The sequence below is a fragment of the Drosophila subpulchrella genome, chromosome 2L, assembly GCF_014743375.2.
Source record: "Drosophila subpulchrella strain 33 F10 #4 breed RU33 chromosome 2L, RU_Dsub_v1.1 Primary Assembly, whole genome shotgun sequence".
NCBI lineage: Eukaryota > Metazoa > Arthropoda > Insecta > Diptera > Drosophilidae > Drosophila > Drosophila subpulchrella.
In genome coordinates, this window is record NC_050610.1 from 24,298,790 (window position 1) to 24,311,203 (window position 12,414).

General features: G+C 40.1%; 1 protein-coding gene across 1 annotated transcript; it reads left to right on the forward strand.

Annotated features, from left to right (window-relative positions):
• Nucleotides 1–6,022: 6,022 nt before the first annotated feature.
• Nucleotides 6,023–8,430, forward strand: LOC119546672 (fork head domain transcription factor slp2). The gene has a single exon (XM_037853131.1). It carries the CDS (start codon nucleotides 6,315–6,317, stop codon nucleotides 7,674–7,676), a length of 1,362 nt encoding a protein of 453 aa, XP_037709059.1. The 5' UTR covers nucleotides 6,023–6,314; the 3' UTR covers nucleotides 7,677–8,430.
• The last annotated feature ends 3,984 nt before the right edge of the window (nucleotides 8,431–12,414 follow it).

Here is a 12,414-nt window from a genome sequence, read left to right on the forward strand (position 1 = left end):
GACTTGTTAGAAAATCTATTTTTTTTATTATTTTGTCTATCTTACTAAGTTAAACATATTTTGAAATATAAAAAAAAAAAAAAATTTGTCTCAGATAAACCATCTTGAATTTTCAGTCAGTAATAGGTCTAGAAATTTAATTTTTAAGGGTATTCCAATCTTCGTTTGTATCATATAGTTTTATTTATTTGATCTGCGGTCGCTTGTTGACGCTTATTGCTGCTGCCGTTAATTGTTACGCTGTTCATTAACACACATCACAGGGCACCACATCGCACCACGCCATATAACACCATACCACATTACGCTCGGGGTTCGGGTCCCCTTAACATGAAGCGTATGTGTGAGTGAGTGTGCCACCCTCGCGTGGCACACGCGACTTTGCCCCACCCCACGCACACCGCCCCCTGCCACACCACCCCCTCCCCCACACCATCCACTGACCTTTCCACCAGCGCTAACGATGACATCTAAGCGGTGGCTGCTGTTGCTCTTCGTGTTGCTACACTGTGGAAAAATAATGGAACATAACAGAATTCTACACGTTCATTATACACCTTCGAGTAATTTGCTGAAAATATAACTGACATGTTGGATTAAACTTGAAATTTGGTGAAGGATAATACTTAAATATTATGCATACTTAATAATTGAGATACAAAAGTTAAAAAGAAATATGTTATATTATATTCCTCATCTTAATTAATTTTATTATGAATAACTATCAGTTGGCCACACTCGTGACTTGCAAAAAAGGTGGAACTGGTCACACTCTTTTATGCATTTAGTCAAAGCATGTCAAAACATTTAAGATCGTATAATGATTTACCAAATCCTGAAAAGACAAAGGAAAGTTATGTGAGCAGAAATGTATTTTGAAATGTATTTGTTTATTTTTTTTTATGATGAATGTATATTAACTTTTTCTCAGTGCAGTGCTGCTGGTGTTCCGGTTGCCCTTAACGATGTTGCTGACGAGTGTCGCGTTGCCATTGCCTCGTTTTAGTCAGCGTTTGTGGGTTGTTAATGTTATTTGTTGTTGGTGTTGGCTCTGCGTGAGTTTTGGCAGTGTTTCCCTTTTTTCGTTAAATGCGTGTAAATCAGTTTATAACACATTGTCAACAATTATCAAGTGTTAGCCACTGGGAAGGGGTGAGCTTTTTTTTTTTCCTGTTTTTTGGGTTTGTCGACCGGCTTTGTGCGGTACGTAATCATGAATTTTCGATATATTATATTTTAAATAATAATTTTTAAAAAGATTAAAGATCTATTTTTAAAACTTGTTTTCAAACCTGTCAAACATTGTTTACACAGAGTGCTTGCTATTTTATTTGGTCCAGCAATCTTCTTATTTCATCTTTCACTCCACCATATGGTCACACTCTATCCTAAGATGATCTCACAGAGATAATCTCCACCAAATTCTCTTTCAAAACGACTTACTTGCTATAGCGCAGCTATCAACCACCAAAGCTGAAAGTTTCCTTTTTCTAAATCCTGGTTTCCGGCTCATCACCCCGCTGTTTTGGCCAAACCATATGCTATCGCAGCATGGACCATGGAGCAACCCCCAAAAAGGACACCCCATCCCCGATTTCACCCTTCGCCGTACTCAAGGCAACCTCTAGGACACTCATTTGGCTGTTTATTTGCAAAACGAAGCACACGATAACAGCAACAACAACAAGTGTAACAAGTGTGTCCGAATCCCGGAACTGTCCAAAGAACCGTGAACGTGATTTCAGCAAAATTTGGCCAATTTGTCAGCGCTCTTTCCCCGTCGGGATAATCCCCTTGAAAACGGGTCAGAGCGAAAAGCGAGAGGAAAACTCTTTTTTCATACAGCGGAAACTATGTATGCAAGCTGGAATACCTATATTTCGGAAAAATAATCTATGAAAATTAAATACGTAAAAATTATATATAACTTGATTCAATTTTAATTGATCAAAAACTCCTTACTTTTATTTTCAGACTTAATTGTTCTTATACTAAAATAGTCAACGAAAGAAGAATATATATTTTTTAAAGATAGAAGATATATATATATTATTTAACTCATATTCTTAAGGTCCTAAGTTTTGCCCAACAACTGTTTTGAAAATGCCTTGAAATATTATGTACCTATCTTCGATTTTTCTGGCAGTGCATCATATTTTGTCAACTGAATAAGACGCTTAAATATAAATCAGATGTTACCATCGCCATCCTGGTTAAACCGTTTTCCTTTAATCAAGCCATGGGCCAAATTGAAAATATTTGCATGGCTAAGCGACGGCGATTAGGGAGGAGCAAGGACATCGAGGAGGACACAGCTTGAGGTCCTCGAAATAAGATTAATACGCGCTAAGCTAAGTCCTCGTTCCGAACCAGGATCGATCTAATCCTTGCTTAACTCTTTCGAAACGGTAGCTGGAATGGGTGTCTGGGCGTAGGTAGGACATTGAAGGTTTCCCATTGCTGACTGCGCGGCCATGTAAACAGACCATATAAACAGCGGAAGCAATGGTCTGTGTATCCCTTAAAACCCACCGATTCTCGAACCTCGATTCTCGACGACCCTTAACCCGTTCAGAGTTCCCGATCCCGCAGGTAGAGGGGCGACCCACGATTTAGAGCCTTGTTTGCATGGACCGCGCTGATCCGTTAGACAAACAAGCTAATCCTGCGGTTAAACTGCCATTGAGTCTATCAAAATAAGGCATATATACCCGGAAGGACTTGCGCGTAGGCGTTTCTCCACGGGGCGTGGCAACTTTACGGCCGAGAACGGGTTAAGAGCACCAGCGAAATATCCCTAAAGGGTTAAGCGTCGCGGATTTATTTCTGCCAAAATATCGAAAAACTTCGGGATGGAACAAAACTAAATGCCTGCTATAAATCTGGCTGATTAGTAAAGTACTCTCGCCCCCAACTCCGAATGGGTGTGTATAGATCCGAAATCCTGAAACATAAATCCCTTTCGGTAGCGCAGAAATCTGTCTCCTTTTCAGTGTTTTGATCAATGACAAGTTGGTTTTTTTTCCGTGGCTCGTTTTTCATGGGTTTTTGTTTGTCCGGGGTAATTACACTCCGTAGTTTCCGGCCTCCCGAATGTCGGGAAGTTCTAAGTCGGTTCTCTGGCCGGTTTGTTTGTTTTCAATTGTTGATATTTTGAATATTTTCGGAAAGGATTTTGGTGATTATTTTGCTTCTGAAATTATAAGCGAGATTTCGGCAAGATGAATCGCCGGAAAGTAAACAAATTTTTATTTATTTGGTTAATCAACGGTAGTGGGATGATTGATCGCTAGAGTCAAATTAAACATTCTAGTGGTGGAGTTGCACATTTTTACCAAGACTGGTGTTTAATCTCTTTAACATAACAAACCCATCATTATTAGTTTGTGTTAGTTCTACAACCAATATTTTATTTATTACCATCACAAAGTAATTTCGTTACCACATTGTAAATGTCCCTCGGAAATAAATAATTAACAACGAATACCACCCTCATTTCCTAAAAAAGTTACTACAGAACACCCTCCTAAGTTATTTGTTAGTATAGGAATAATAAATCATAATATAATAACATAATTAATAAAATAATATAAAGTGTCTTCCCTCCTTCCGAACATCTCTATTATGTATTTAGATCAAACATACAATTTCAAAGAGAACCCATAATTACCATTCTGTGGTATCCCCTATTATTAAGTTTACCATCCATTTAGTTTTGGAACCCCGTCAATGTTGTATGCAAAGCAGCCAAAACAATTACCCAACGCAGAAAATACAATGATAAATAATTTAATTGAAATACTGAGAAAACAATGGGGCTACGAAAAGTCAATTGAAGACTGTTGGGCGCCATTTTGTATCGAAAGGGGGTTTGCTTTTTCAAGGGGGGAAATCCCCATTCTCCACCGAAGAGAGCGCATGTCTCCACTCGGCTATCCAATAAGTTGTGGCCGCACTCACACAACCGCAACTTCGTGTGGAGACCACACACACACAGAGATACAAAGATACAGATACACCCAAAACCAGATAGCGATACAAACATGGCGTCGTCGTCTTGGTCTTCGGCTTTTTTTATGGTTTTCGTTCAGGTAAAACATGTTTTTCCCTCACCTTATAAATAGAGATATAGTCGTGGTCGTGTGTGTCTTTTGGGATCCAATCGCACGACCGACGAGTGCACGCCCCCAATTTGTGAAAACAATTATTATGATTACAGCAATGATTTCGATTTTGAGTTCGGTTCTCCTCGCTTAGGGAGGGGTCACCATATAGACACGGTCATGTGGCATGTGTTTGGTGGCTCATGCGAATGCCAGCAGCTGCTATCCCACTTTTGCAGGCGTTCTGGAAAATTCCTTCGTGGAAATTGATTGCACCAAATTACATTTAATTGTCAGATCGTTTTTGATTTGCTCGGTTGTTAAAAAGTTGGTCTTTGGGGAAATATTTTATTCGAATTGGTCTGCAGTAAAGTAAAGTAACATACTTAATTGGGACGTAGTAATGGCACGTTTTAGACTTCCAGAGAACTTTAAAAATAAATAATCTAACAATTTTATGTTACCCAAAAATAATGAAAATGCTATTAACAGATCTTATAAATGATATCCTTTTAGTTATCTAAACAGTCGCTGTTTCTAACTAATTTTGTGTAATATATACTATGTTTATGCTAAGGGTTTCATGATTTCTTAAAAGCGTGAAATAAAATTTGCTCCTGTTTATGCGACACCGCCGAATTCATGCATTCTATCAATCTCAGCTGACAGAGGTGCCGGACCGGTGGAAAATGGTGTTAGCGATTATTAAACCGATTATTTTTTCTCGATTCGCATGAAATAATCTTGCTAGTATTAAAGATAAAGTATGTGCAAGCCAGTATAACATCTTTTTACCGTCAAAATAAAAGATGAAAACTAGTTTCCATTGGCACTAAATGAACAAATAATTTGTTAAATGTAAGGTGTATTTATGTATTTTTATCGATGTGGCAACTCCGATAATTATATAGAGTTACCGGAGTTTAATTGTCACCAATTCACGCTTTGAGGTTGAATTCATAGTCAACTTTCGTGTGTTGCCGAATTCACGAAATGGCGTTTATGCACACACGAATCGGCTGAAATCGCGAAATGAAAGCGTGAATTCGGCATCGCATAAACACAGTAATAGAAAATTATTATTACAAAATTTAAGCAGATTCGTTCCGAAGAACAAGAAATATGGTCTAATACATTCGGCGGACATAAAAATGGTTTCCAAAATTTGCTACAGATGCTAAGAGGTAAAAACTACCTTTAACTGAAATGAACATTGAACTCCCTCATACAAATGTTGGCTATTGTAACGGATGATCTTAATGTTCCTCTACGGGAATAAAAGTCCAAAATCTGAACACACAAATCTCAGTTCATATCTAAGTGAATCGCAACCCCCTTTCGCCGTCCATCAGTTTGCAAACTCGCCGAAAAATTAACGGGGGCAAATGGCAACTGAAACGATAACAACAACAACGGTCCGGGATACAATTAATAATGGCAACTGTGTGTAAAAACAAGAAATACATTAACACCAACAGCTGCCGATATAAAAGAGCAAGGGGAAGAAAAAAAATAGAATAATAAGTATACGAAAGACCTAGCGTATCAAAATGCAACCCACAATCCGGAAAAGGGTGACCTACTCTATGAGGTATGGGGAGTACCATATAGCTCTCTCTCTTTATATATATTTGTTTATATTTATTTGTGTGCGTGGCGTCGGCGTTTTTCGTGTTTCCCTGTCGGCGGCAATTAGTAAAACGAATGGGAAAAATAAATCTGAGAGAGAGAGTCTCCAGTTGCAGTGAGTGAAAGGGAGACGACCCATCATTCGTTCCACAGCGCTGATTGGTTGTTTCGAGAACCACCCCCGATAACACCTCTGAAGACCCTGTTCGAAAAAAAAACAAGAAAACCGGCCCGACTGCGATTGGGAATTATTGGGAATTCTCGTTTTTAGTCTACACTGAAAGCCCCACAGCAACGGACGTGAAATCGTGTATTTTTGTGGGCTGTGTATTGTCGTCGAGCGTCGGTAAAACTGAACGTAAGGCGAGACAGCTGAACGAAAAGCCAATTTGAATAGCTAGTGAATTGGAAAAGCCAAAATAAACCGAATAAAAACATTATTAGTTCTTGAAGAAAAATAAAATTATAAAAAATAAAACAATATACAACTGATATATGAAACAACATTATAACGCATTATAACACTACAATAACCAAATTCCCAGGCGATGTGGAGTTATTAAGCCAGCTGACCTGAGCAACATGGTGAAGATCGAGGAAGGTCTGCCGTCCAGCGAGATCAGTGCCCACAGTCACCACTTTCAGCACCACCACCACCCACTGCCGCCCACCACCCACCATCACCCGCTCCAAAGTACCCATCCCGTCGGCCTGAATCTCACCAATCTGATGAAAATGGCCAGGACACCCCACTTGAAGTCCAGTTTCTCCATAAATGCCATACTTCCGGAGACTCTGGAGCATCACGACGAGGACGAGGAAGAGGAAGTGGAGAAGAAGTCCCCGGCGAAGTTTCCACCCAATCATAATAACAACAACCTGAATGCCACGAACTGGGGTTCTTCTGAGGATCAGGAGGCGGAAAGTGATCCCGAATCGGACCTGGATGTGACCTCCATGTCACCGGCTCCCGTCCTGAACACCAACGAAAGCGATCAGGAGGAAGTGGATGAGGAGTTTGTGGAGGAGGATGTGGAATGTGATGGAGAGACCACCGATGGCGATGCGGAGAACAAGTCCACGGATGGCAAGCCGGTCAAGGATAAGAAGGGCAATGAGAAGCCGCCCTACAGCTACAATGCGCTGATCATGATGGCCATTCGGCAGAGCCAGGAGAAGCGTCTCACCCTGAATGGCATCTACGAGTACATCATGACCAATCATCCTTACTACCGGGACAACAAGCAGGGCTGGCAGAACTCTATAAGGCACAACTTGAGTCTAAATAAGTGCTTTGTGAAGGTCCCTCGGCACTATGATGATCCCGGAAAGGGCAACTACTGGATGTTGGATCCCTCGGCGGAGGATGTTTTCATTGGCGGATCAACGGGAAAGCTGAGGAGAAGGACAACGGCTGCCTCCCGCTCTAGGCTGGCGGCCTTTAAGAGGTCCCTGATAGGACCCATGTTCCCGGGACTGGCTGCCTATCCCCAGTTTGGCCAGTTTCTCACCTATCCCCCGACGGCGCCCAGTTTGCTGGCCAGCATGTATCAGCGCTACAATCCCTTTGCGCCGAAAAGTGGACCAGGACATCCGGGGATGCCAACGGGCTTGCCGGGCCTGCCTCCTGGTCCACAAGGACCTCCTGGACCCCCGGGACCTCCGCCCTTTGTTGCCCCACCACCCACGAGCAGCGAACTCTACCAGCGATTGCAGTACCAACAGCTGTTGCACCAACATGCCGCAGCCGCCGCCTTGGCGGCTCATCAAAGGCAACTTTCGGTGGTGGCGGCCTCGCAGGCGGCACAACAACCACCGCCCCAACACCACGCCCACCTGGGGGTGGTGGGTCAGGGACCGCCCCTCTCGCCAGGCGGAGACTCCCCGGGACCCTCGCCACAGCCACTCATCAAGCCCGTCACCGTTGTCTCGCGCAACAGCTGAAGATTCCGTGGAGGAGATTCCTCCGATTCTTCGGCCAGCGGAGCAGCTTCTGTAGCTCATAAGTATTCCTTGTACATAGATATAGCCGCGACTGAGGCGCTAGACGCTTGTAAATAGATGAGAAATGGGGGGAAATAAGAAAATCAAAGCAGGAGCTAGAGAAGAAACCATATTCGGTTAACCGAATGTAATAGAAACCTTTGCAGAGTTGAGGAAGAAATTTGATATATGTATTGTCTTGCACTTACTTAAAAGGATTTCTAAATAGTATCTTATAGGTTAAATTTTGAATCTCTTTTTATAAAGAGAATTATGAAAGTAAAACTGAAATTTATTAAAGAATGTTTGTTTATTAGTTCAAGGCACAACAACCGCATAACTCAGGCTAAACTTCAATAAAACTATATTCTCCGTTCTAAACAATTAATGTCTGTCATCCACCAGAAAAGCCATCAAAAGTTTATCTATAGCACCTTGTCGTAAAAATACTTTTATGTGGTTCCAACTCAGACCCCTTCAAAACCCGATAGCAATACCTCTGCAAAGGCTTTTCCAAACGAGTGTTTCAGAGTTGGTAACTTGTTGTCACATATCTATGGTATATGTATGTAATTTGATTAACGTACTTAAGCGCTACAGGCAAAGAACTAAGCACTATTTAATTTATATATTATTGTATATTTAGACACCGAACGAAGCGAGCGAAAACGAAAACCAATTAAAATTCTATTGAAATAAAAATTGAAAAACAAAACAAAAACGTAGAAAATTAATGAGATCTGCGGGGGAGCTTGGGATTCGTTAGTGACAACGGGTGTTAAATTGAACTGCAGTGGCTGCTAAATGAATCTGTTGTCGCGACAAACTTGTCGGCAATCGGACAATCCGACAAACAGGAAGTCCTTAATAACCGGCAGGCATACTCAAATGCATGGTATACATATACTTGCGGGCTTGTAGAAAGTAGCGCTAAAAGCCCCTGAGAACTGTCAAATCAAATCAAATTTTGGCGCATGTCCCACACACATGTTTTGTATATATTAATATTAATTTTGAATTTTCGATAAACAGTTAAAAATAGCATATTGTGAACTTATTAAGTATGAAGCACTTTTTTTTATATTTTTCATTTTCGTTAAATTCGCAGAGACAGTAAACGAACAATTACATTTTTATATCAACTTAAATTCTTTTGTTTAATATCAATTGCTTACTAAGAATCAACAAAGTATGGTTTTAAAAGAACATGGAATTTATTATTCATTTTATATATTTATTTAATGTTTGTTGTAAACTTGAGTGGAGAAATGCTTAAAACAATATTGGCTTCTCATTTATTTTCATGTTCAAATCAAATATAAAATTTCCGAATATCTTAAATATATACTTGAGTTGAATTAACTTAAAAGAAACACATATACATCTTGTTTTAATTATAACAATAAGGTTTATCTCTTTTTTGGATTATCCATATTTCGACTGATTGGCGATGGAATTAAAAACTACATCACAAGTGTGAGTTATCACAAAGCCATTTAACAAGTAAATGCAAACGCTCCCCAGCCATTTTTCAGGATATTCGAGATCCCATTTGAAGAATGATACTGTATTCGGAGAGGCCTCTGAAGGACACTTCCTTTCGCTACCTCCCTAAAGCGGTAATCCTTTTTCCAGTGTATTGCTTAAGATTATGGCGCCTAGCGAGTCATCTAGCCATATTTATTAGATGAAATTAAAGCCGCGTTCTTTGGCGGTGTTGAATAACCGCTCATTTTTCTTAGTCGCTGTCTGGCGCACCTTGACTGCAGTTCGATCTTTCAGTTCGATTCACTTGCTCACTCCCATGACCAAGGTGGTGATTCATCGTTTAGCCCAGAGGTTAACAAACTGCGGTTGTGCAACTGCACCTTACGGGGCGTATGCGCGATATTCGCATCCATCTAGATGACAATTGCCGGCTGACATTTCTCAGTTGCACATTTCAATTGAGGCGAAAATCTTAGACATCAGTTGTTAGGGGAATGGGATTGGGAATGCGAATGGGAATGCGAATGCGAATGAGATTATCCAATTCACTTAGTTAATACACTTCGTGCTCGGGTATTCCTGCCAACTGCATTTGTTGTTACAGTTTTCAATTGCGTTTTGCCTGCTACTCAATTCCATTCAAGTTGCCAATTATGCGACCATTATTCAATCAAAGTAAATTTATTTGTTTGTCTCTTTTCCACGTAAATCTCTCTTTCTCAGGAGGCCCCTAGAATTACCCCCGGCTCCCCACCGAGATTTCCCCATTTCTTTCAATTTATTCGCCTTGCGCGACGGATTATTGTCTGTATAAACATCTCGAGCGAATTATCCCTATATATTCAAGACTATTCAGACGATCCACACTCACAATCGCATGATGTCACAGTCAGTTGACTCAATTAACTCGGGTTTCGTTGCTGTGTGAGGCCTAAGTTCAAAAAACTTTATGTCGCAAAGAGCGGCGAGAATCGCGCTAACTCTGATTTAGATTGAATGTGGCGCCAGTTTGTTGTGGGTTTTGTAATACTCTTGATTAGCCCATTAGACGACTGCGAGTTGATAATGTACAGAATGTTGCAACGGAAAGAGATTGGGATAAGTCAGAAATACTGTGCTCTAAAGTTTCTACTCAAATAAAAGATATTAATTTAAATATTATGTTTATGTTTAAAAATATTATTATACACTTTTATTTTGAATAGATTTATTATTTGAATAGTTTTCAATGTAAAGGTTATGATATAGGCAAAAAATTCGCCATACTGCTGTTCGATTTGAAGTCCTTGGATAATTTTTAATAAGTATGCATTTTGATCCTCAATGGCGAACCCCTTCCAAATTCCGTTGCCAACCCACTCATTAACACCTCGAGTCCTCAGGCAACCACCAAGAGCTACCCACTCAACCCCAAATTTTTGGTAACCTTAAAAAACCAACAAGAAGAAGAGAACATCTGACGGGACTCTGACAGCCCTGGGATCTTTTGTTTGACTTGTGGCATGGCTAAACTGTAATAATTGGATGAGGCGAGACCGATGATCATCAGCATAATGACGAAGGCGATGGGGTTGGGGTCTTTGGGACCACTGCGATGATTATGATGATTATGATGTGTGTGTGCAGCACAACTGTGACTGGCATGAAGAAATCATTTTATTATTTTCAAAATTATAGCGTGCAACATCGATACACAACAAGCCGCAACTAAAGCGGCAAACGTCAGAAGAACAATGGTGGATCAAAGGAGGCGAGCACTGGGTGGGGGGTACGGGGACTAATGACGATAATTGCACACCTCATATATAGGAGTCGGCTCTATTCACTTGGGTTATAAACACAGACATTAACACCTGACCAGGCCAGCGACAAAAGTTTTTCTTTCTTCCAGATGCACGGAGAAAAAATAATGGATTTCAGTTAGCATTATCATACTGTCATGAAGGGTTGTAAAAGAAATTAATAAAAATGTAGTGTTGTAAAGGTTATTAAATTCACTTTTTGGGCATAGATCTATTTTTTTAAGATGTTATATTTTTAATTAAAAATACTTAGTATAATAATTATTTATTTAATTGTACAAATTCTGCAGTGTTGTTGAAAGCATACATATAACCTTAAAAATGTAGGTAAAGGCAGTGTTGTAAAGTGTATTAATTCAATATAAATAACTCTTTGTTTGTTAATGGCACTTCAAATTTAAACCAGATGTATTTTTTATGTACCTCTTATTTTTTCCAGTGCGACCAAAGGTGTTTTCCCTGCAGTCGGCTCATTGTTATGGTAAACAGTTGCCCATTCCCCCGATTTCCACTCCTTTGCTGACCCGTTCCGCTCTTAATTATAGTCGCAGCTTAATCTGGAGCGGGACAGCTGAAGCTGAGCCCTAACAATTGGACAATGGCATTGGAAATGGCTTTATATATAGGGGGAGTACAGTGCAGTACTTTGTAATGCCGCCAGCGGTGGGAGAAGGGGCGGGGCAGGTGTAGGCCATAATGGGGCATACGTTGTTGGCCAAAAAGCGCACAAGAGTTGCCAAACAAATTCTTTTGTTATTTAATTGTAACCAAATTATTTCCACACGCTCTTTCTTCGCTGCCTCTATTTTTACCATATTCATTGTTCGCTTTAGCCATGTCTGACTGTCGCTGCTTTCGTGGGGATCTTTATCGCCTTAAGTTTACAAATTTTAGTTCCTAATGAGCGATTTTAAGCATTGTAATTCATGACTTTTGGCGGCTGCCGCTTTTTATGTGGTTTTATCTTGGCGTTTTTTGTTTTTTATATTTTTTGCCTTTGGTCATGATGTAGAGTTGGTTTTGGGGGTGTGGTCGCCATTGAGGGCGTGACTTGATGTTTAAGTCCCGTCTGGAAAATTAAATGGCAGTCATACTCCCTCATCTGAGGCATTTAAGCCTTGAGGTGCGGCGAAAGGTAACTTTAATTTATAAATTTCAATATACAGTGAGTCGAGAAAAGTTGACCTAGTATTTTACAAAAAATTAAATATCTTATAGACTAACAATAAGTTGTTATAATATTTATTTTAATGTCCCGTATAAATATTGTTTCTCTTTCTTTTCCTATTGAATTCTATACCCATAAAATTTCATTGTATTATGGTTGGCTCTTTCGAGTTACTAGCCCATGAGTAACATGTTTTGCCCTCTACCCTTTGTGGGACTTAAACCCAACACTTGAGGATGCT